This window comes from Lagopus muta, chromosome 10 (assembly GCF_023343835.1).
Source record: "Lagopus muta isolate bLagMut1 chromosome 10, bLagMut1 primary, whole genome shotgun sequence".
NCBI lineage: Eukaryota > Metazoa > Chordata > Aves > Galliformes > Phasianidae > Lagopus > Lagopus muta.
The window spans coordinates 13495726-13521013 of record NC_064442.1 but is presented as its reverse complement, the minus strand read 5'-3'; the positions used below and the strand labels follow the sequence as shown (position 1 = coordinate 13521013).

Below are 25288 nucleotides of genomic sequence, written 5' to 3'. Positions count from 1 at the left end.
CCCGCCGCCAACCTCTCGCGGGGAGGTCCGGAGGCCAGGTGAGCCGCACCGCGCCTGCGCCGCGCCTCAGGTCGGCCGCGGCCTCCATCCGGGTACCGCGCGGCCCGGCAGGGCGGGGGGGTTTCATTGTGCGTGCGGCTCCGCGCTCAGTCGCTCTAAGATGGCCGCCGCCGCCTCGTCTCCCGCCGCCGCGGGGGCTCCCGGGGCGCCCACCGCTCCGGCGGCCGCGGCGCCGCCTCCCACCGAGAGCAAAAAGATCAGCGACCTGCGCGTCATCGACCTCAAGTCGGAGCTGAAGCGGCGCAACTTGGACGTCACCGGCGTGAAGACCGTGCTCATCTCCCGGCTCAAGCAGGTGAGAGCTCCGGCGGGCCCGGCCGAGCGGCGCGGCCCGGGCCGGGGGCAGCGCCGTGAGGGGGGCGGGGTTCTCCCGGCCCCGGTGAGGGGGGCGGGGCCGCTCCCGGTGCCGCTACTGCTGCCGGCGGAGGGCTGAGGGTCGTCCTGCCCGGCTCGGCCCTGCCCGCCCGGCGTCGGCACGCCCTGCCCGGCCGCGGGGAGCGGAGGCGTCAGGCGGGGCTCGGCCCGCGGCCTTGAGGCCCTCCCGGGCGGCTGCAGCTCGCTGCCTGCTGCCTGGCCCTTCGTGTCGCTGCGGCTGACCGGCGGCCCGGCGCAGTGATTCCCGAGAGAAACGTGCCGATGCTCGATAAGTTGTCCTTCGGAATGTCACGCGAAAGGCTTAAACAAACCGCTGTCACTGGCGTCAGTCTTTCCTCCCTCTCCTCTGGCTTTTGGTGGGAGGTTTAACATGAAGTGTTCCGTAAGCCACTGTTTAGCTGAAAATGTAATGACTTGGCTCGCCCGTATCCTGAAGTGACAGCATCTTGCTTCCAAACGAACTCCATTAAGAACTGCCATTCTGTATCTTGTTCAGGCCATTGAAGAGGAGGGAGGTGATCCGGATAACATTGAAATAACTGTTTCTGCTGACACACCCACCAAGAAGCCAGCTAAAGGCAAAGGTGAATACCTGTTGATTAGATTTAAACAAGTTTTTGTTGCATGCAGCACCTTAAGAAAGAAGTAATGAACCGTGGCCCCGCTTGTGCCTGTGCTTTACTGTTTGAGTTCTGTTGTACATAAATCCTCCGCACTTGCTTCCTCATCATCTCTGTTTCCCCCATCACCACCTGTTGCACCGGCTTGCTTCCTTTTCCTGCAGCATGCTCTGTCTGTCTCCCTGTGTCACACATCTGCTTATCACTGAGGGTGTGGAATGCATTGGGCCTTGCAAAGTATAGGGGTGCTGTGTATGTATGGGATGTGTTGGTCAGGTGTTTTGTCATAAGGTGGTGGCTGTAGTCTTTGGATCCCAGAGATTTGTGCCATGCTCGTTAACATTGTAAATGTTCTGTAAGATTTTTGGGGATGTGCCATAGAATGGGATCCTGAGCATGGAGTGTTCATGGGTGGGTGTCAGTGTAGTGGCTGAGAGCCTGTGCCAGGGCAAGGGGTGAGCTGGTGGGTTGCTAAGCTGTGAGACAGTACCTGGCCCATGTTCGTGGTGAGTGTGGAACAGTAGGTGGTCAGAGCTTAGGGAGGGCTGTGTGCTGTGACTTATCAACACGATTGTCACTGAAGGTTTATAATCGAGAGATTCATGAATATAATCAGAATGTTCAGTGTGATTTAAAATGTCATATTAAGAGACTTCTGTTCTTATGTTGTGAAAAATGATTATCTAGATTATAAACTGATATATTTGGCAGAGATTTTGTTGGCACTGTTTACTTATGCGTAACTATTTGTGTTTTGTGACCTTGAGTTTTGAGGGAGAGTTGTTTGTTTTCTGTTTCTGAGGGTGTCTGTAACCTGTCAAGTAAAATTGGGGAAGAAGGGAATGTCTGCTTTACACATAGTGTTCTTCACTGAACATATGTATGCTATGAACATATATCTATGTTCATAGATACCTGCTTTGGAAATGGTTGATCTTATACCACTGTCACTTGTCTTAGGCTGGGTTCTGTGGTGGAAATGGTTATTGTTGTTTCTGTCTGGTGCTGTGAGAGGGCAGTTTAATAATAAAATGTCTCTATAGAGAGTTTGAGTGACATCCCAGCTGTGCTTCTGGCACACTAGAAAAGTGAAGGCAAATAAGCTGAGAATATGATTTCATTCTCTTCTGCGGCATTACTTTGTTCCTTACTCAGGATGGTAACCAATGCTTAAGAAAACAACATGGAAGCTAAATAAGGACATACTTCCACAATTTTTAATGTAGAGATCTGAATGGCAGTTAGTTCTGCTGTGATGAATGCTTTTCTAATCTGCTGCTTTTTATCCTCCTGGTCTCCAAACTAGACTGACAACGTTCTTGAACCGGCTTCTTGTGTAGTTGTACTGTTTTGCTTCCACAAAGATAGTTTGCCTGCTAGTGTTGCTGCTGCCTGAGCCAAGACTTCAGTGGCTGCTTGTTGCCACCTCTTCTGTGGAATTAAATTGTAAGGCTCATATGTATCACATGTACAGCCTTAGTACAACTCAAAGCAAAACATGACCTTCATGAAGTTCTTATCTGCTCACTCTTGCAAACTCAAAACTTTCTCTTTACTTTTGGGAGTACAAAAGTCTTAGGAGTGTATTTTGTGCCAAAACAGAAAGGTTTATGCTTCATTAATCTTCCAAATTAAGAACAAGAAAAAAAATATCACTAATTGGTCGAGGGAAAATCTTTTAGGATCTCACTGGATTACTGCTGTTTTTTCTGATCTGTACCTTTGAGCTGGAGGGAAATGCATTCTACCAAAGTCAGACTCTTTCTTTTCAGCTATGCATTCTTTGTATTAACTGCTAATTTTGATTTTGTCTTCTCTATCTGTTGTTATTTTTTTTTTGTTAAAATATGTTGTTGATGGCCAGGACGTTTCCCCCCACACCTGGAAATCTACCACTTGAAAAATACATTTCCTAACTACGTCACTAAGAAACTTTTGAAGGCATGTAGGAGATGCATGCTAAATTTTCTCTTAAAATGAAGTATCTTGATCCTCCTTAGGCTTGTATGTACTCTTCATTATGTGTAGTGTTGCATCCTTTACTGATTTTGCTCACAGATTGTTCCAAGCCTTGTGCTGATGTTTCACCTCCCAATAACTTGAGACTAGTTCTAGTGGGTTTGTAACTTCGATTATTTTACTGCTGCCTAGCAGTAAAATGAATGACACTATCAGTTCAGCAGGATTTTTTTTTGTTCACACTACTACTGCTGTACAAAGCAGAGTAGGAGGAGTATTGAATGTTTCTTGGAGTTAGAAAGAAAACAGAGCGTTAGAAAAGGTAAGAGAGTGGGAGTAATGGATAAATTTTCTCTCTGCAGACAGAGAGGTGAATAGGAGGAAAGGTTTCTCTGGGGGTGTGGGTTGGAAATCAGCTGTATCATCAATTTTAGATCTGAATGTCTTCTGTAGTCAAGAATTCTGCTGCAACTCTTAGGGTCTGTGGAAGAAGTGAGGTGGCTTTCTGAGCACTGTCTGTTAGGAAAACTCGATATGGAATATTGATATAGGTTGAACTGTTGAAGACTTGTCTACAATACACAGTTAGGTAATTTTGGATATTCAGTCTCAGCTCCATATGTAGAGGGCGACAAATGGGTAGGGCAAAGTTAAGCTACTGTAGCACTTGTAAATGGTAGAAAATAAACCACATATTGTTAAAACAATATTTTAAAAGATGTTCTAAATCTCCTACTTAGTTCTAAAGAGGATACCCATTCTCTGGGTAAATAGTCTGTTGCAATTTTATGGTGTGTATCCGTTGCCAGAAAAGTGATTGAGCACAGCTTACAAAGGAGTGCCATCATACCAAGGCAAATTACTGTTTGTGTTGTTAGCTCAGGAACCCACATTTGTGGTGAGTACTATTTACGCCACTGACATTTTCAGTAGCCACTGCGTAGATAACCGTACACATGAGATGTTTCAGTTTGTTGACAGCTTGTATGAGTTGAGACTCACTGCGCCTGTTTTCAGAAGGCTCAGCTGTCAGGACAGTAGTTCTTAACATACCTTCCAGCCACGGTTATTTTCCTCTAAGTGAGACTGGTTCTGAGCACATTCACAAACGTTGGTTTCTGAAGGACGTTGGTTACAATCTCACTTTGGCAGTCTGCAGTGAACCAACGGAGAGAAGTTTTGAATTTTCATGAATGCAGGTTTGGTTTTTTCTTTTTACTTTTTAGCAAGTCACCGTCACTGATGAGCCTGTGCCAACATCAGTCCTGTGAAGTAAGTAACTGATCAGGTCAAAGTAACCTGAAACGCAACTCTGTTACTGAAAGTAAACTTCCTACCTCGAGCCGCCAGTGCAGAGTGATGGGACGTAGTAGAGATAGCTGCGTCAGTTCTTTTTTATTCACTGTAAATTCACCTGCCAGATTTCCTCAGGCAAAACGAATGAATTTAAATAGTTTTCAAGATCGTACATGCTAGCTGGTTGCTAAATGTCTGGCATCAGCTGTACGCATTGGTATTTCTCCGTATGGTTAAGTGGGTTTGGGCACAGGAAGAACTTGGACCTGCGGGTTTAACAAACTGAAGAACTGAAATGAGAATGTTAAAGCAGAAAATAGATGGATGTGTCCTTGCAGTCTCTCCACTTTTTACTTTTATTGAGATTATTGGCAGCTATAGGTTATATTGTAGAATGGTGAAATATTAGTGCAAAGTTTGGGATACTCTTTCTTCAGACATCAGCTGTGAAGCATATCAGAAACTATTCTTTGTCATGCCAGTTTGCATCTCTTTCTCTGGAAAGCTAGCTTTTCTCAGTATACCTGTGCTTTTGAGTTTTTTTGGGTTTGTTTTTTTTTTTTTTCCTCTGAAATCTCACAAATCTATTGAAATTTACTGCATTCCAGATAAAAAAAAATGAGAATATTTTGTTGGTTTTCTCTATGCATTTAGATTGGAACTTTCTTGTGTTTTGTAATCATAAACATAACTTCTGCCATGTGTCTTTTCCTGGAGACTACAGTATTTCTGAGCTGAAAACTGCAAAACAGTGTATGCATGCTGTCAGTGTTGCCTTTCAGTGAGAACAACTCATTCATTTGCATCTTGAAGTGATACAAATTTTCAACTGACCATAGCAACATTTCTTCCCAAAAGAGCTGTTTTCTAATTGAGCTGCTTAAAATTGTAACATAGGCTCCTGTTCAATAGAATGAATTGGACAAAAAGCCCTAAGAGGGGCATGTTGGTATGGAGGCGTCTGTATTTAGTGTTCTTTGGTCTTGTTTTTGCTGAAGGTTTGAAGCTGGCAGCCATTGCTTGGAGAGGTACGCTTCACAGGGTATGAGACAGGCTGGCTGGGCCCAGAGCTTGGAGTTGAATCCAACTTGTGACTGGTCACAACTGGTGTTACTCAGGGATCAGAGTTGGGGATGGCCCTATTTAATATCTTTATTGATGATCTGGATGAGAGGATTGAGTGCATCCTCAGTAAATCTGCAGATGATACCAAGCTGGGAGGACGTGTCGATCTGCCTGGCGGTAGGAGGCTCTGCAGCCAGCAGTGTGCCCAGGTGGCCGAGAAAGCCAATGGTATCCTGGCTTCTATTGGAGACAGTGCAGTCAGCAGGAGCTGGAGGTGATCATCCCACATACAGAGCAGCTCTGGTGAGGTCTCAAGATTTTAAGTAGAGTTTTGTTTTGGGTCCCTTCTTACAAGAAAGACACTGAGGCCCTGTGTCCAGAGAAGGGCAATGAAGCTGTGAGGGCTCTGGAGAGCAAGTGTTATGGGGAGCAGCTGAGGGAACTGTGATTGTTCAGTCAGGAGAAGAGAAGACTCAGGGGAGACATTATTGCTCTCTACAGCTCCTGTAAGGAAGTCGTGGTGAGGTAGGGTCAGCCTCTTCTCACAGATAATGGCAATAGGATGAGAAGTGATGGCCTTAAGTTGCACCTGAGGAGGTTCAGGTTGGATATTAGGAATAATTTCTTCTCAGGAGTGGTAAGGTATTGGCATGGGCTGCCCAGGAGGTGGTCCAGGGTCGTTGTCCCTGGAGATTTTCAAGAAGGGGGTTGATGTGGCACTGAGTGACGTGGTTTAATGGGCATGATGGCGATGGGCTGACAGTTGGGCTAGATGATCTTAAGGGTCTTTTCCAACTTTTATGATTCTGTGAAATGCAGTGGGTTCCAAAGGGCAATCTGTCTAGTTGTCATCTTCACTGAACCATCTTTAGTTGAAAAAAGCACGCGTGTACTGGAATTCTTCAGTGAAATGTGCCCTGTGTAAATTAGATGCATGACCTCATTTGTGCTGCTGATTATTCCCTGCAGTGATGAAAAGCTGTCAATAAAGGTGGCTTTGAGAACCTTCCAGACTTGCAGATAATCAAAACCATAGCTAGACAAAACCTTGAGCAACATGATTGTAACTTGGAAATTGGTGCTCTCTGCAGCTCTCTGGAGGTTGGGTGGCTAGACGATTGTCAGAAGTTCTTTTTAACTGAAGTTGCTCTGAGATGTTAGCTATCCTATAAAGACCAGTCTTTCCAAAATCTTAAGTTATAAGGTATACTTTAGCTCCAGGAATGCTAGATGTGTATACTTAATGTTCTCTTACATTTCATTGTAGCTAAAAGTACAGGACTTGATATTTTATCAAGTCACTAACTTGGATGTATCTTCTTGTTTATGAAACAGCATTAATTGTTCATACTCACTCATCTGACTTTTTTTCTCTCCTCATCTTAAAAAACACTAGACTTCAGGAGAGTTGAACAGTAGTGAACAGCTCAGATAAACTGGAACACATAGAGAATAATAAAGTAATGCCCTACATGTAATCAGTATTGAAAGAAAGCATGCTATACTTAGCAGCTTTTGTCATTAGCCTGTCCTGTTTTGTCAGGTAAAAAGCAGGAGGCTGATGAATCAACTGGTGATGCTTCGGTTGAAGATGATTCCTTTGTCAAGGTAATAAAAGTATGTATTTTTTTTGTTTTGTTTTCAAAAATAGAAGTATATTCCAGTTTCTGTTTAAGTTCATTGTTTGGTTTTAGTTAAAGCAAAACCAAACAAACAAACAAACTTTGCAAAAAACACTGATTCTAATGGTGATTTTGGTGGTGGTTTGTTTTTGTGTTGGTTTTTTTTTTATTAATATATCCAATGACAACAGTAATGTCAAATATTTGTTGTTTGCTCCAAACAGGAAAGTGAATTGGAGACTCAAGATACAAGCGATCAAGATGGAAATGATGAAGTGAAGGACTTTAAAGAATCTGCTGAAGATGAGAACTTGAACTCTAAAGAACTCCCCTCTGCAGAAAAGAAAAAATACCTCAACGTGGAGCCAGCAGAGACAACAGAAGATGTAGAAAAGGATTCTGAAAATCAGGTACTGTGTATTTTAAGTGCACTGTTATCAGCAACATGTATTCATGGGAAGTCAGAACTAGTTTTTCCACTTCATCTTGCTTTCTTATCTCTAGAAGAAAGTTTGGAAATCTTTTTCTTTCTGTTTTTTTTTCTTGCTTTGTATGTGAATAGGCCTGGAATAAATGTGGTATTAATTGATAAAATTGTACCATAGTCCAAAATTGACTTCCCAGGTGATTCTTTTCCTTGTTATTAGTAATGACATAGTTAGTCTGAACACTGAACTTGATTGGAGATGGAAGTCATGAAAAGTTCTCACTTTTCAAATGTATATTGATGTAGCTGAAATGTTCTGAGTTAACTGACTCTCTCAGCTCTGCTTGTTCTTTTTTTTTTCAAGTGTCGTAAAGCAAATCTCTTGCTGAGCAAGTTCCTTTTATGTTATTATAGGAAAATGAAGGTCAAGACATGGAGGATTACACTTTTCCAAGTGTCCACGTGAGTTCCAAATAATTTCTAATTGTTTTGCACATTAGCTAACTTTAGACTGCCTTTTGTTCCAGCTTGCATCTTAGGATGTTTACTGTTTGTTCTCATCTTCATTGTGCTGCATTAACAGAGCTTTTATTTGCTTGTTTGTTTTTAATAGAGCAAATAATTGTGACTTCTAAATAAGGCATCACATATAAATGCAAACTCCTATGTGTAATCTGGGACTATTCATTGCATAAACTTAGCAAGGAATGTTTTCTAAACTGTCTTAAAGATGCTTTAGAGGGCTATGACAAATGATAACATAGTATATACAGCTGTTAGGCATGGAACCTCTGGTTTAAATTGGAAATGTGTCTCTGGGGAATGTTATTGTTTTGTTTTGATTTTTTTAATGCTAACATTTGTAACATCTCTAAGCTCAGAAATACAGTCTGAGTTACATGGAACTGACATCACAAAAAGGGACATCTCATACATCATGTCTTATTAGAGGTGTTAGATTTTGACAAGAATTTACTTATTGTGTTTCACCTTGAAATACTGAATGAAAAGTCTGAAATGAGGTAGGCCTCCTTCTCATAAGCTTTCAAAGCCAGTGATGGAGTACTTAATTTTCACTGAAAATAGTGCTTAGAAGTGTGACATCCATCTGTTCTAAATGCTATAGCAGGACAGGGGACAGTTTGATGTTGCAGCCAATTGTAGGTGTTGCAGACAGATACTAGTGAGCTTTGGTACAAATTTTCAGTGATTTGACAAGGAAGGAACACAGTCTTAGTTTCTGTATCATATTTTCTTTGGAAGTAGTGTCTCACTTATTTAATTAGCCTTCATGTGATTGAAGTTTGATGGAAAATATGAATTGTTCTACCTTAAGATCTAAAATAGAAGACATTTAGTCTTGACTTCCTTTTTCTTGCAGGATGGTGAAGATGAGGAAAATGAGAAAGGTATGTTTGAAGTTTAATATAGTTCAGAAGTCTTTAGCCTGGTAAGAGCAGGCAATTTTCTCTTGTAACATTTGGTCTCTTTACTAATCTTAGTCTTGTCTCCAGTATCAGTTGTTTCCTTATTAAGCTCAGCACCTGGAATCATTGCAGTCAATGGGTTTATCTCACTCTTAAGAGTTATTTTACTTTTAAGAGTTGATTACAGTACTTATCAGTTACTGTGGTGGATGTATAGTATAGTTGCAATACCATGAATCTTAAAAAATGAAAAACAAACACAAAAGCAACCGTAGTATTCAAGGACTCTGATTCTAGTATACGGTAAGTCTTGATGCACATGCTTCCAACTTGCACTGCAGTAACTGATGTTATAATTGAGTTGAAATGATACTCCCTTACACTGAACCTGAGCACCCAAAAATGTGTGGACCATCACATGCTTGGCTTACTGTCACTTGGAAATACCATTTGTATATAGAATGGTAAAACAAGTGTTTGGAAACCTGTGGAGTGGCTACCTTTATTTTAAAGCTGTACTCATTAGTGAAACTATGGAAGGAATATAATGCATTTGGGCAAACAGACTTTCTGGACAGAAGTCTTAAGGATTCTACGTACTGTGGACTAGAAAAGGACATGGAACATCACGTTACGCAAGATGGAATAAACACTGAAGTTACAGGATAAAACTACAGACTTCTTGTGTACGAGGGACCTACGACTGAAATATGTCCAGTGCAAGCCGAAGAACACCGTCTGAGGTGCCGGTGTAGGACTGAGATGGAAAATCTGTCCAGTGGATGAAGACTGAGAACCATCTGTCTACGAACTCTGGATTAAAGCTCACTCCTCTATTTTCTGCAGTAGCCTTGTACAGTTAACTTGACTGCCAAATGACAAGCTTGGAAAGGAAAAGCCAAAGATTACCAATGTGGAAGACTGACTGAAATTCTCCAAGACTGTAATACTTTTGGATTTGGGAAGGTTGGAAGTCTCAAAACCAGGAAGATTGAAAGCTGGATTAAACCAAACTGTGAGCATCCAAGGCAACTATTTTCTTATGACATGCTAAATCCTAAACTGGAAAATGGATACTTCTTATGAAGAACGGGTATCTCCAGGATGGAACCATATTCTGACTCCTAATATTTTGGTATTTGTCTCTAGGAAATGTGTTTTGCCATGAAGAATAAGTGATCCTGGGTAAAGGATTTATATTTGTGTTAATACACCTTGTGTTTTTTCCTAACCTTCCATCAGTGCTAATAACTGGCTTTGTATTTTCTAGGTCCTATTCTAGCATATGCATATGAAATTGTTTAAACTTCTTGTTTTGCCATATTTATTCCTGTTAAATCCTCTTAGATAAAGCAGGTTCTGGTGATGGTACACAAGAAGTATCTAAACCTCTTCCTTCAGAAGAAAGCCTAGCTGAGGCTGATCACACGGCTCACGAAGAGATGGAAGCTAACACGTCTGTGAAAGAAGCTGAGGATGATAACATATCGGTTACAATCCAGGCTGAAGATGCCATCACTCTGGATTTTGATGGTGATGACCTCCTAGAAACAGGTAAAAATGTGAAAATTACAGATTCTGAAGCAAGTAAGCCAAAGGATGGGCAGGATGCCATTTCACAGAGCCTGGAGAAGGAAAGCAAGGACTATGAGATGACTGAGAACCATAAAGATGGTAAGAAGGAAGACTGCGTGAAGGGTGATCCTGTCAAGAAGGAAGCCAGAGAAGGTTCAAAGAAAGCAGAATCTGGAGACAAAGAAAAGGATACTTTGAAGAAAGGTCCCTCGTCTACTGGGGCCTCTGGTCAAGCAAAGAGGTTTGTTTTTCTATGTCAGTTCTTTACGATACTGAGTGCCAGCATTCAATAAGATCACTCTACATTAAGGGGGTAGCAGCAAGAATCTTGTAATTAGTATCCTATGCTCCTGCCTATAGATTTTTTTGACCGCCATAAGTTACTTTTTAAAATTCAAGATCTTCGTATAGACACTATGTCCTACTGATTGCATTGTCGAATTGTCAGCATTTATTTATTTTTTTTTTCCAATTTGACAAGTTTTTTAAATGTCCTTGTGATGATGGTAATGAACAGCTATCAGTTCTAAGAACACAAAATGAAGTCAAGTCCCCGTCCTGAAATCTGGAGAAGATTGCCATATATCCACTGAATAGAGTTGTCAGAAAATCTAGATCTTCAGGCATCCTGGGGAAAATCAGTGCAAGAATCCATGAGGGAATCATTTGTTCAAATACACAGTCTAGCCTTTTTTTTTATTTTTTGAAATGTTAACTTGTCTGTTAGTATAAAATGCAATGCTTAGCAAATTCTGTATTTTCAATTTTCTTCTGATTTTTAATTTGCTTCTCTAGCTCTACTAAGGAATCTAAAGAAAGCAAGACAACGTCAAAGGATGATAAAGGTAACTATTACAAGTTAGGGCAGCACTGTCTTGAAGTAAATGCCTTTCCCTTCGAGAGCATCCTTGCTATGTATTAAAATGGCTTATATGATTGAACTTGTCTGTAGTAAATTGTGCCAGGGGTGCAGTAGTCACCAGCTCTTTGTGTGTGTCCTTCTTATAATGTCAGACTTCTTATAAGATCAAAAATACCTTTTCTGGGGACTCAGTGGAAATATATTCTTCTATTTCAAAATACCGCTGTGAGCAAACTCAACATCTCCTAGGTGTTTGTTTTGATAAGAAGGTATCATTGTCAGATATGCTTACTGTGACTTGACATCAGCCTAAAGGACTGATTGTATATACGCATAAAAATGCAAAAAAGCCACATGCAGTTACTAAATGTAACACCAGTTAAATTATTTGTTCAGACCTCAGCTCTTGCTGGGTTTTAAATAAAGTGAACTTTCAGCTGCAGTGTAACACAGTTACATAGTTATACATAGTTATGTTAGCTGCAGCTAACATGCTGGCTAGCAAAATGGTGCATGTGGCTGTCAAGGCAGTAACGTTGGAAGCTCTTTGTATACCTTGGTGTTTCCTTCTGTTACCACAAAAACCAGTTTTACAGTGAAAAATTCATATTGGAGCTCTGGTGTGCATTAATGTCGACAGTTATATGGATGCTTCAGAGCTGAGCAAATATGTTCTTACAAGCTGATGTGCCTCCTTAATTTGCCTTTTTTGCTCTTTCCCAACAATCTTTACCAAAAAATCTCTCGTATCACAAAGGATGAATGGAACTTCACATGAGAAATGAAGTTTTTAGGAGAAATTTGTGTGACAGACATAATTCAGTCGTCTGTACATGCCTGTCTGCTCATGATAATTTTATATTTATGATGAATTAAAGAAATAGCAAATCTGTTTCCATGTAGCATTTACAACATCTGTAATAGTCACTGTCATAAGGCTGTCTTAAAAATATAATATGCAAAGCCAAGATAGTTGCTACTTAATGATAAACTTAGTATATCACAGTTTATCAAGATAATCCAGGATTATAAAGATAAAGAAGATAGCTGAGGTTTTATTACCTTTTGCTCTTGGTCCATCTTGATGCATTGAAGAAGGAAAGCCAGCTGTTTCTGAGGGTGGTTAAACTACCTTTGAAATCTGCACACCATCAGAGTTTCCAGCTGTTTAACTGGAGCTCCTGTGCTTGTCCAGCCTGTACAACCAGCTATGTTTGAACAGAAGCAGTCATACACCTAACAGCAAACAACAAGAAGCTGAACAAAACAGTACAAGAGATGTTGGGGATTTGTATGTGACTCTTGGGTTCTTAGTTCTGAGTTGTTACAATAATGGCTAAAACATGTTTGTTTTTTTTTCTTATGGATTTTTTTTTTCTTTTTTCTATTTGTCCTTATTATTTTCCTTTATGTGCAAAATAACATTTGGTAAGCTACATCCAGCAGTGTGTTAAAAAGCTGCTCTGGATGGAGGGTAGCCACCAAGAAGCTGTGGAAGTAAACAGATTCTGGAGGCTAGGAAAAATGAGTTATGTTGAGGATTAACTGTCTCCTCCATTAACTCTTCAGTCATTGCTTTGGTAATTTGGTTAGTGTAAAGACATAGTAACGAAAAGCAAATGTTGGGTGCGTTTCTAGATGGAAGTTACCAATAAGAACCAAAAGTTGAAGCTTAATAAACTCACCTAAATAAGAAGTAAAGCATGCCTTAAACAGAGTGTTGTACGATTTCCTAGCTCTGTCGAGTAAGCCAAGCTGTTGGTCTCTCTGTGGATGAATGAATGAATTCTTATGGTGCATATTTTTTTTATATAGAAGTCTTTTCAAGAAAGGTAACCGGATAAACAGTTACTTAAAGGTAACAGGCTAAGTTTCTCTTGTCAGCAACAGTTTAGTTCAATATTCATTGAATCTTTGTCTCCTTAATTCTGTTGGCTGTTTTGCAAAACTTATTTCAGGAAGTGGAAGCAGTGCTAGTGGTAGCAGTGGAAGTTCAACTAGAAACCTGTGGGTTAGCGGACTCTCTTCCAACACAAAAGCTGCTGACTTGAAAAATCTCTTTGGAAAATATGGAAAGGTATTTCATCTGGTGTGATACTGTGTGTTGTGTGTGCCTCCTCCCTCATAACCCCTTGTTGTGGTTTATCCCAGCAGGCAGCTAAACACCACGCTGGGATGGTTTTCTCACTCCCTCCACTCCCAATGAGAGAGAATCAGGGGAAAAAAACCAACCCAAAACAACTACATACAACCTGTGGGTTGAGATAAAAGCTATTTACTAAGAGAGAAGAAAGGAGGGGGGGGAGGGCAGGAAGAGTTACAGTTATTACTATATATACAAACCAAGTGATGCCCTGTGCATATCCTCACCTCCTGCCAACTGACGCCCAGCCAGTCCCCAAGCTGCAGCAGCTCTCAGACCAACTCCCCACTGTTTTCAGGCTTTTCCCACATGATGTCATATGGAGTATCCCTTTGGCCAGTTTAGGTCAGCTCTCCTGGTTCTGTCCCCTCCCAACTCCTTGTCTCCCTCAGCCTCTCTCACTGGCAGGACAGTATAAGGATCTGAGAAACCAAAATGGCCTTGGCTCTGTACAGCACTGCTCAGCAAGAACTGTAAACTGGTGTGTTATCAGCACTGTTTTTCTCCTAAAGCCAAAACACAGAATTCATACCATGCTGTAAAGGAGAAATTAGCTCTGTCCCAGCTGAAACCATGACACCCTTACTCTATGCAAATACAGAAATTGACTATTACTTCATTTAAACACAAATCTGAGATGAAATGTCTGACCATTATAACCTAAAAAAACCCGCGGTACATTCAGAACCTTAAGCTAGAATTTTTACTTACAGGAAGACCTATTACTTCATAAGTTGTTTTCCTTTTGAGGTAAGATATAAATGGCACTAACATTGAGGTCAGGACTGATTTTAAGCCTTGAGATTTTGTTTTTAGTTGAATAGCCATGGCTAAGTTCTTCTGCAGCAACTGTATCTAAGATTGAAAAACTTACTAAAAAAAAAAAGTGTTCTAAGGGCTTCTTAGTGGGGCAAAAATAAGCCAAGATATATGACTGCTAATGCCTACTCTTCTGGGGACTCTTCTGATGAAGTTTATTACAGACTGCTTAAACTAAGTCAGTTTTCCTGGATTTTGGGTTAGTATGGGAATTCTATGAATCTGGTTTTTATAATAAATTAAGAAGGCAGTTTTATTTAATGACTTCATGAGTAGTGAAACGTAAGAGTCTGTTTTGTTAAAATTCCCAATTCTCTGCTTGTTTTTGCTTGATAAATGTTTAGCAGCTGTATGTACTTCTGTACCCACTTTTAAGTAAATGGGGAAACATGTAATGACTAAATGACTGCAGGCTGCTAAATGATTGAATTAATGCACTATAAATTGCATCAACCAATAAGACTTGCTCCTGTTGTTACTGAAATTCTAACAAGGAGCCACAACACAAGACTTCATGTTTTCTCAAGAGGCACATGTCTAAGAGTTGGTTACCAAAGCTGCATTTGGTAGTTACCTTTTAAAGAACTTTTTGCCTCAAGGAATATTAGGCAGCAATTTACTATACCTTCTTGTGATTAATTGGCAGCGGCTGACCTGTTTCTTTTATGCATGTTCATCCATTATAGATGAAACATCAATTTTAGATCAGCATGAATTTTGATGGTGGTTCTCAAAAAAAAAAAAAAAAAAAAAGAGAGGTGAGGTAACATGCATGAGGTTGTTAGTGGCCAAAACATGACATACACTTTAATTTGCCATAATTTGAAAGTTGGGATAAAGGTTTTGAAAAGGTGTGGTTGTTTGCTTTACAAAACTTGTAGTGTTCTTCCTTCTAATAGGGTGAGGTTTTTGTTGTTGTTGTTGTTCCCTATATACTAGGGTGAAAAGGTTATTGGCATATCATCTGTTCCTCACTAGAAATCTATTTCTAAAGACCTAATCTTCACCTGCTTATGTAGGTACTTGGTGCAAAGGTGGTCACAAACGCACGAAGTCCGGGGGCAAAATGTTACGGCATAGTAACCATGTCTTCTAGTACAGAAGTGGCCAGATGTATCGCCCACCTTCATCGGACAGAGCTGCACGGACAACAGATTTCTGTTGAGAAAGTAGGTTTAATAAGATGAAAAGCTCACCCAAATAGACCATCTTGGACAAAAATCTGTATTAACATATTTGCTTTTGAAAAAAATGTAGGTGAAAGGCGATCCCTCCAAAAAGGAGCTGAAGAAGGAAAGCGATGAGAAATCCAGCTCCAGTAGAAGCACAGGAGATAAGAAAACCACATCAAGTGATAAAACCAGCAAGTAAGAACATTCACATGTCTCCTAAAGTTGTGAAAATCCCTTAAGTTGAATTTCCTCACTGTGTTTGTGTGTTTCTCTCCTAACAAGAACACCGTCAACCAAAAAAGAAGAGAAGAAATCTGAGAAATCTGAAAAAAAAGAAAGTAAAGAAGCCAAGAAAACAGAAGGTAAAGATGAGAAGAGTGATAATGGAGCAAGTGGCCCTAATCAAGAATCCACTAAAAAAACTGAAGAAAAGAAAAGAATAAGTATGCAATATAGCCATGTTTCCTCCTTGTGAATCTGTGTCTGACTTGTTTGGGGGGCATGTTCTTGCTTTTAGTTGGAAGGAAAATAATTAACCACTGATTCATCTCTACAATCCCGCAATATCTATTGCTTCAGAGCCAATGTGAAGTTCCATGCATCATACTACTGCTTAGCTACAGAAATGTGCTGGCATGCTTCTGCTACCAGTAGCACTTCAGTGACATTTCTGAATCTCTAAGTCAATGAATATCTGTAATTAGCAAATGAAGACTCTGTTTGTATTAAATCACTCTCCCCTCCCCCCCCTTTTTTTTTCCTTCTTTATTCCCTAGGTGGTAAAAGCCCAGGTCACGTTGTAGTTCTTGACCAAACAAAAGGAGACCAAGGCCACTCTAGGACAGTGAGAAGGGGAAGGTTTGAGAAAGTAAGTATCTGTCGATTTACTGGAATCCTTATGATTTGATGCTACCTTACACACATATCATTTTTTTTTTTTTCCTGATGAGTCTGTGAAGTATCATAAACTACTAAGCTTAGATAGAAGCTTTCTATGCTCAGTAGTTAATGGTATTTGAAACGTAGCATCCAGAAATCTCCCTAAGTGAGATTTCTGGAAGAGAGACTTCTGAAATAACCATTGTAATCTCTGTCTATAGCCACAGATATTGAGGAACAAAGAGCGTATTATTCAAGATAAAGTGAAATTCAGGGAATACAGGGGTAGAAAGGATATCTTGCCTTTTGAAAAGATGAAGGAACAGAGATTGCGAGAACACATGGTTCGATTGGAAAGAATACGACGAGCTGTTGAACTCCGAAGGTAGTAATTCAACTTTTTGCTAAAGGCTATTTTACACATTAATTGATCAGATACTTTATTTAGAAACCTAATTAGAATGTATTCCGTCAAACCTTTCACTCAGATGTTAAAGTCTGAGGTTGTGCCTAACAGTACCCTTATACAAATAAAATGACTCACAATTTTTTGTTTGATACTTCAAAAGCCATATGTGTATGTGCATAGCTTAGTGCTCGTTAGTGGGGGTGTGACTGCATGCTAGTTTGCTTTGTGAAAGACAAGAAGTTGAATAGGAGATGTGGCCAAAAATAGTAATTTTTAGAGATCTATTACATGCCTTAATGATGAATTGAGCATAATACCCTCTTGTCTCTTACATAAAAGGACTAAATGGCTACTTTCTCTTATTCTGTTTGTTTTATGTGACAAAAAGTTTGCAGAGAATAGTCAAGTGACTTGTGCTTTTAATTGGATTTCCCAAACCAAAGGAATTTCTAGCAAGCATAGATCTTACAGGAGAAAATACCTTTCCTGCTTCCTGTAAGCTGTTCCATTGGAAGTGGGGATGAAGGAAACATACAAGAATACTATCTGTGCAAGTCGGAACAGTCATGTTTTTCTGTCTCATTTTTGGACAGAAAGTAATTACAATTTTGTTAGTCTGAAGTGTGCAGCAGCTAGAAGTATTTTTAAGATCAAAACGGTATTATTTGCTAGGCTACTGTTGTACCTGCCAGATAACAATGCAGCAGTATGAATCATGGGGAAAAAAAAATAATCAGAATGATAATTTATGACTTAAATGTTTCAGTAGCTGTTGTCTACTTAAGTGGTTCTGTAGAATACAGTTTGGCTACTTAGGGCTAAAAGGAGTAGGCTTCTCTCAGTACTAGCCTTCTCACAAATAGTTTATGAATGTCTGTGCCTACGGTGATGTTAGTTTTAGAGGAGAAACTTTTCCAATTCAGTTTCTGCTACCTCTTTTTGTTGTTTTTATTGTCTTTCTTCAGGAGAAGAGAAATTGCTGAGAGGGAACGTCGGGAGAGAGAACGTATACGAATAATGCACGAACGAGAAGAATGCTTGCAGAGAGAAAGGGAACGATTAGAAATTGAAAGGCAAAAGCTAGAGAGGGAAAGGATGGAACGAGAGCGTTTGGAACGAGAGCGTGTTCGTATTGAACAGGTATACTTACTTGTAGTTCAGACTATAATGCACTGTCAGTTGAGGACTGTAACTCACTTTGCACTTGGTATGAATTTCTCTTTGGCCTTCCACTCAGGCCTCAAAAGAACCACCCCAACAACAAATAGGCAACATTGCAAAACAGCAGCAGCAGTCTTTACCTTGTTTGACTAGTAATTTGATGGCAAGTTCTTGATACAGTAGTGTCTGTTAGAAACACTAATACTGAAGTTTAGTAGGTGACATTGCTTCTACTAGCTACTCTTAAGTAATTTTACTAGCTTTTTCCTAGAGAACAGTGGTATAGGAAACTTAATGAGCTGTATTTCTGGGCAGTGAACACATTAGTAACATGAGGAAGCACTTGGAGATTTTTATACCTAACAGATGCATTGTCTCTTCTTCAGAGAAATATTCCTTCATGCTCTTGAGTCTTGGATGCTATCCAAGCATGAATTGTATCAGACAGCCTTTAGTAGAAAACTGTCAAACGTTAGTTCTGTATACTTACTGAGTTTCATAGGAATCTCTAATTAGAGCTCTTGTGTCTGATGTGTTTCTTTACCCATCCCTTTCATGGTAGGAACGTCGAAAAGAAGCAGAACGTATTGCTCGTGAAAGGGAGGAACTTCGTCGACAACAACAGCAGCTTCGCTATGAACAGGAAAAGAGGAACGCTTTGAAACGTCCACGTGATGTAGATCACAGGTAATATAGTTCTGAGAGCGTTGTTTTATAACCCTTACAAAGAGCTGGGAGCTGTTTGTGACTTGAAAATGTGGTTGTATCTGAAACAAGTCTAAACAGAAGAACTGAATTTCTGGTATTTATTTTTGACATCAGTGTATGTCAGGTGTGAAACGTGGTATCTGTATCAGAGAGCTTTGACATAGAAGCATCCCATTAATTCTTACTGTACCAAAAGAATACAGTACAATTGAGTGCATTTGCTGAGAAAAGCTATTCTTCTGCCTTAACGGCCAAAATTTCCAGATTCTAATTCATTAAGAATTTACTTTCCTGATAAATTACAGAATCACAGAATTGTAGGGGTTGGAAGGGACCTCCAGAGATCATCGAGTCCAACCCCCAATTAATGGTTCAGAGGAGCCAGTGTGCTGGCTTTTTGTTTGTGCTGAAGTTGATGACTTGTACCACTGGCTGCTTGAGCCACCTGAATCAAAGCTCACAAGTAGTTTCTATAATTGAAAAAATAGGTCTGAGATCTTAGCCATGAAGTTGACTTAAGGGAGGCACAATAGAAGGCAACTGTAAGGTCTCATGCTAGAGACAATAGCAGAACACTGAAGTACATGAAAATGAAGCTGTCTTTATTCCCCACATGAAGTAACAGTGTCTTGCCTTCTCATCGTGAAGACTGCACCTGAGTGCTTCTGATGATCAAGGGGGTGATGCTTTCTGCACTGTTCCTTTCTGAGAAAGCTGTTTTGATTATTATTTTTTTTATCTAGAAAGCTGCTGTTATTATTTATTCTGGAAGACTTTTGATGGCAGAATTTTGGTTGGATTCTTTTATACTGATGGTATCTAAAATCTAAGCTACAAAATACTGTTGATGGGTAGTCTAAAGAAACAAAAACACCAAAAACATTTTTCTTACATTTATCAATCTGACACAATCTTATTCCTTTAGAAGCTTTACAAGGGTCCGAATGCTTGCCTTTAAAGCAGACGACTGATGCATAATTGAAACTATTTTCTGTATTACTAGGCTGTGATTTGGATACATGTAATTGATGATGGCTCCTTTGTTTCTCTTAAAGGAGAGATGATCCTTACTGGAGTGAGAGTAAGAAGATGGCTCTTGATACAGATGCACGTTTTAGTCATAGTTCAGATTACAGCCGCCAGCCGAACAGATTTAATGATTTTGATCACAGAGAACGGGGGCGATATCCAGAAGGTTCTGTTCCGTCGTCGTCTTTTGACAGGTAAGTTATGATAATGGGGCAGCAGGTATTGGACTGCCAACATCTTTAAATTTAGAATAGTTAAAGATGTCATTGTGCAGCAACAGAATTGTATCAGTGTCTAGAAATCACTTCAGGACTGGCCATTTATATGTTTTTTTCCTGGAGATGTTACATTGCTGCATGGTGATCTTTTCATCATGTTACAAAAGAAATTTTGCAATTACTCTTCTTTTATACCTTGTCACAAATGGGTTCTCATTAATTAGACCTTTCCTGCTTGGTTAATTAATCTCCTTAAGAAGCAAGGCTAAATCTAGCATTCCCTGTGCTTCATACCAGGAAGGTAAAAAGGAGACCCTACAAGAGCTTCAGTATTGTAGACGCCAAACTACACACAGAAAAATCCACTGAAAAATGTTCAGATGGATTTAAGAACTCAAGCTTAAAATGCTAACTGTAAAGATAAATGTAATTCAGTGTGTAAGGATTCTTGCAATGTATACCATGTAAAAAGATGAATAGTATTTTTAAATATGATTATATGAATAGTATCTCCTAACCTCTGAGCTTATATTTAAGGAGAAAAGGGAAGAATGGAAGACAAGCAAATGACTTTTTCCTGCTTTAACAACCTAGGCGAGAACGATTTGTAAATCAAGGTGAAGCAAAAAAGACTCGCCCAACAGCACGAAGAGAAGAACCAGGGTTTGAGAGATACCCAAAGAATTTCAGTGACTCCCGAAGAAATGAGCCGCCACCACCAAGAGGTGAACTTCGAGATACAGACCGACGGGAAGTGCGAGGAGACAGAGATGAAAGAAGAACAGTGATCATTCATGACAGACCTGAAATACCACACGGTCGACATCCAAGAGAGACTGGTTCAAATCCACCTAGGCAAACAAATTGGAAGAACGAGGGAAGCATAAGCACAGACAAACGTGATGGCAGGTAAACTTCCTGGATATACAACTAGTGAAAGCAGTGATTCTTGTAGAATTTATCCATGGTAATAATGCCTCAAGAACTGATGGGTAAAGAGGGAACAGTTTTCCTCCTAAAGACTAGCAAAGTCTCTTTCCAAAACAGTAGGAAAAGCTTGATGATTACTCTGTCGCATATGCTAAACATCAGTAAGCTCTATGCTGACACCTAGCAGTCTATTCTTATTCATGCATAGAGATATATAGGAAGGAGGCTTTTTATGTGAGAATGCTGATATAAACAAATACATGCAAACTTTTCAATATTTAGCGAGCCATGTAGATTTAAAACAATGTTTCCAAGAATCCAACTGCAAGTTGCTAGCAATATGGAGTTTTACAAGTCTGTTAGGTTTTGGTATCTATTATATTATACTGAAACCACAATTTTGATAAAAGCAACTTTTACAGAGGTGAGAGGCCAGATCGGTCAGGAAGAGAAGTGTCTGGACATGTAAGAGGTGCACCTCCTGGGAGCCGAAGCAGCGCTTCTGGGTATGGAAGCAGGGAAGGAGAACGAGGAGTGATGGGAGAACGAGGTGGTGGAGGACAAGTAAGTAATTCTTTGTTTATGCACGAGGCAGGAAGAAACTGAGAAATAAAAAATCATGCTGGAAAAATCAGCTGACCACATAGCATCAGATAAATCATAACAAGTGTTCTAACTAGCTTAAAACTGCTTGTTTCCCTTTAAATAGTGTTTGTATTGCTTTTTTCCTTAATTAAGCTAAAGTGTCTGCAGAAAACATACCCAGTTCTTAAGTCTAGTTTCTTTCAGGTGGGTCAGAGCAGCATGTGAATGAGTTGCTGATTAGGCTTTTCATAATGTGTTATGATAGTATTTTCAGGTTCTTAATCTAACACTGCATGTAATTTGCAGTGTAGTTCTTAGTGAGAAAACATTCTGTATGATTTGTCTTGAGAGCCAACAGCCTAAATTTTTCATGCTACTCTCAACTGAAGCATTTAATGTTTCTTTCTGCAGATACATGGAACATACTTATTTAGTTGTTATGTGCTTGGGGTAGAACTGGGAGTAAATTACAAGCTCATGAAACTTCACCCTTTGCACACTCATTACTGCAAAATAGTTCCATTTTGATATCTAGAGTTACTTTAACAAGACTTATTTTAAGATTTAGATGCTTATGGATTGAAAGCCCAAACTACTACATTGTAAGTAGTAATGCTGGAGAGTTCTGGGCTTAGCTTTCTTGAAAAACTCACTTCATGTTGATGATGAAATAGGCCTTTCATTCTTAAAATAACTTTCTTGCTAGCACTACAATGAAGACAGACATGTTGTTGAACGGCACAGTCGTGAAACTGGACCAAGGAAAGAGTGGCATGGACCTAGTTCTCAAGGAAGTGGGTATCATGATGCAAGGAGAATGGGAGATGGCCGTGGAGGAAGTGGCATGATGTCTCCACACACGAGGTACAAAAATTGTTCCTTCCTTCGACTTCCCCACTGAGCTCCCAGTGTGCACATTATCCTTTAGAAGTGCAGTAGACTCAGTGTAGCAGCGAGGGCTTGCTGCTGTGCAACATGCAATCCGTCCTTAAATGCCAGAACTTGGCTCCACAGTTCTTGTTCTGCTAGTGCTGTTCAATTGCAAACTCAGAAGCTTCCTGTAAAGCCTCTTGTCTTGAATGGTTTGAAGATTCCTTTGAGACTTAACAGTTAAATGAGATGAGAAGTATGGATGTTCTTATCTTTGCACCAAGAGTGTAGACTCTTTTGATAACACTTCTTTAACACCTTTGTTTCCAGTAACTCGTCACCAATAAATAGAGTTGTACAGATCACAGGGAATTCCATGCAGAGGGGCAGTGGCTCAGGATTTAAGCCATTTAAAGGTGGACCTCCACGAAGATTCTAAGATCTACAGCTGCTTGGTTTCAAGATAACTTATTGAAATTTCTTGTAAACTTTCTCTGATTAAAAACAGGAAATCTTGTCCAGAACTCCTGATTAAATTTTTTTAATTTAACATGCTTACTTTCCTCTCAATTTTGGAGGCATTTTAATAGTTACGTTGTAATTTTGGATAGTTTTTGTGTATCTTTGATAAGCATTTTCCCTGAGGCACTAGAGCTGTATAAAGACAAATTGGAACCAAAATATTTGTTAATCTTGTATAAAAGAATGGGTTGCAGCTGTGTGCTAGTTTGATTTACCAGCATTAGCTCTGTGGTGTCATGCTTTAAAGTTGGCTCCTTCTCACAACATACACAGCTATAACCTCCGTTTTGAAGGTTGTCCAGGCTATTCTCTCTGCTTTCTAATTTGTAGAGAAATAAGATTGTTCTTTCATTACTGGGTATTATGTAACCTATTTTTGCAGAAGGTACTGTTACATTGAGTGCATTTATGTGTATTCTTGCAAATGTATTCTTTTGAAATAAACCTTCATATTCTGTATAGCTTCTATTAAGTCTTTGGAACCAGTCTTGGGGGAAAGAAGAAATAACGAAACTGACAAGTTGGCATGGCAAGTCCAAAACAATATTGACAAGCCCTTCTGAAGAACATGAATATTTAAAGCTCATTCAGTATTTATACATCTGAACACTGGATCTTGTAAAGAAAAAAAAGTGTCTTTAAAGTAAAATTCAGATAAGGGCTAAAAGCTGGCTCAGACTGTCGTAAAAATAGCTATCGAGTTTAAGGCAAGGGCGAGTAAGAGCAGCCTGCTCTTGGCCATGCTGTTACTCGTTTGGTGCATGCAGGGACTGTTCAGCATCTGGAACGTTCCAGAAAACTGAAATACAGTGAGTTACATTGTTTTCCTGTAAATAACCTTTCAGGAAAGGTGGGAGGGAATTGACTGGTGCAACAGTTTCTATAATTTATCTTTTATAAATATTCCTTACGTTTAAATAAAAAATGCTATATTAGCAAGTGTTTGGATATTTATCTAAAAAGTAATTTAATGCATCTATCTCAGTTCTTATTTCTATTGGGTTTAAGACTTTTTTACAGTAGATTATAAGTACAAGTTACTAAGCTAGAGAGTACTTGAAAATTATGCAATTTGACTGTAATATGTGCTTCAAAAGTGACAACACAAAATATGTAGCTACTGGAGGATGAGTTTGCAGTCACTGATGGATTGAATAAGAAATATGAAAGTTAAAGGCAAAGCCAGGTGAGCAGCACAGAAATAAAACTAGAGAGGCGAGTCTTCATCTTGCCTACAGTAGTCTAGATGTGCACTGAAGCCTCTACAGGCATAATGTTTCTTAGTGTTATTTTGCTTATTTATTTTAAAAACTGCATATGTGGATATGCTGAACTGAAACTAAGTGAAAAATTAACTACAAACAAACGGCCTCAAACTTTGACTTTTGAAAGTATTTAGGTAAATTGAAGTCTGTCCTTCTGCACTGTGGCTTTTATTTGAATACTTCATCCAGCCTTGACTACTATGAATGAGTTTAAATACCTAAATGAAATTTATTTACAGATGATGATTTTCAGAAGGCTATTAATCAAAATAGATCTTATCAGGGTAAAGATTTTAAACTATAGAGACATTCTTTAAAAAGTAACTTAGCAATATTGTTCTTGTGGTACAAAACAAAAGGGGTATTAAACTTTTTGAAGATTTAAGTGTTCAAAATTAACGATTTACAAGGAAAGTGTCCATTCCTTATCATAGTCTCTAAAAAATAAATACAACATAAACAATTAAGGCTTTGAAAATACAAAACAGGCAGTAGGTGATAGCATCGCAATACTGGGTAATGGTGCAGCATCAACATGGACAGGTTTTCCATCACATGCTTGGGTATGAACGATAGTGTGTGAATGGATTTAGTTGTGTCATACTTGTAAAACACATCTTTACAACTTCAAACGTCTTCCCTTTTCCAGTACATCGATAGTAGCTTCTGTATATTTCCTGTTAAACCAGACCATTTATATTACAGATAAGCTTTGAGCTCACAACTAAATCAGAAGTTTAAGACAGCTAAGCAATTGCACAGTTGCAGTAGGTCTACGCACAGCAGCTTGAACACAGGGATCTATTTCAAGACGGAAATCTAGTGCTTTTCTGAAGTAACTTTTGGCTTTGAATTACTTGGTTAAAACATAGCATCAAGACAACATGGTAAGAAAGTCAACGGTGGAGAATTCACCAATTCACAATTCACTTGAGTTTCATTCTTTTATAGGTTTTTAAAGAACATGGGCAAAGTTGAAGTATGTAAGAAACACAGAAATGCAAACATACTGCTGTAATTAGAGCATATAAAATGAATATGTAATTATTACAACTACTCAGGATAAAAATGCAAATTGCTGAATTATAAGTAGTTTAAAAATTCCCAGGCAGGTTCACTGTATCTGTAATAGTCTTTAAGACAACCAGCTAGTAAACTTTTGCAAGTGAAAGAAAAGTTTTATTTCCAAAAGCAGTAATTATTTTTTTTCTGTAGTAAATAGAACTCCATTTTAAAGACTACCACAGCTGTAACTGGCAAAAAAAAAAAAAGAAAACAAAGCAGAACATT

The 25288-nt window shown here is 39.3% G+C and overlaps 2 protein-coding genes across 8 annotated transcripts in view; one reads left to right on the top strand and one right to left on the bottom strand.

The window, feature by feature from the left end:
- RNF111 (ring finger protein 111) overlaps window positions 1-132 on the bottom strand; it is a 51020-nt gene extending 50888 nt beyond the window's left edge. The window contains exon 1 of the mRNA XM_048956842.1: window positions 13-132. The gene's annotated coding sequence lies outside the window, so the exon portion shown is untranslated. The remainder of the gene's footprint in view (window positions 1-12) is intronic.
- On the top strand, window positions 132-25278 carry SLTM (SAFB like transcription modulator). Of its 7 annotated transcripts, none has more exons than XM_048956839.1 (21): window positions 132-355; window positions 932-1019; window positions 6919-6992; window positions 7222-7407; window positions 7839-7886; window positions 8806-8833; window positions 10199-10667; window positions 11222-11271; window positions 13247-13365; window positions 15270-15419; window positions 15508-15617; window positions 15705-15784; window positions 16199-16290; window positions 16523-16686; window positions 17676-17850; window positions 18434-18558; window positions 19635-19802; window positions 20421-20735; window positions 21167-21320; window positions 22048-22205; window positions 22542-25278. In XM_048956839.1, exons 1-21 carry the CDS (start codon window positions 161-163, stop codon window positions 22648-22650), a joined length of 3057 nt encoding a protein of 1018 aa, XP_048812796.1. In that variant the 5' UTR covers window positions 132-160; the 3' UTR covers window positions 22651-25278. The 7 variants fall into 7 exon arrangements, with proteins under 7 accessions (XP_048812796.1, XP_048812789.1, XP_048812794.1 ...); XM_048956832.1 differs by having other exon boundaries at window positions 133-355; window positions 15705-15865; XM_048956837.1 differs by having other exon boundaries at window positions 134-355; window positions 6919-6983; window positions 10253-10667; window positions 15705-15865.
- The last annotated feature ends 10 nt before the right edge of the window (window positions 25279-25288 follow it).

What these genes read in the sequence shown, in the direction of transcription:
- SLTM (XM_048956832.1), top strand. Translation starts at nt 161, where the DNA reads ATGGCCGCCGCCGCCTCGTCTCCCGCCGCCGCGGGGGCTCCCGGGGCG. An exon ending in ACACTTTTCCAAGTGTCCAC is followed by an intron (nt 7,887 to 8,805) that starts GTGAGTTCCAAA and finishes TTTTTCTTGCAG; the next exon opens with GATGGTGAAGATGAGGAAAA. An exon ending in CCGTCGTCGTCTTTTGACAG is followed by an intron (nt 19,803 to 20,420) that starts GTAAGTTATGAT and finishes TTAACAACCTAG; the next exon opens with GCGAGAACGATTTGTAAATC.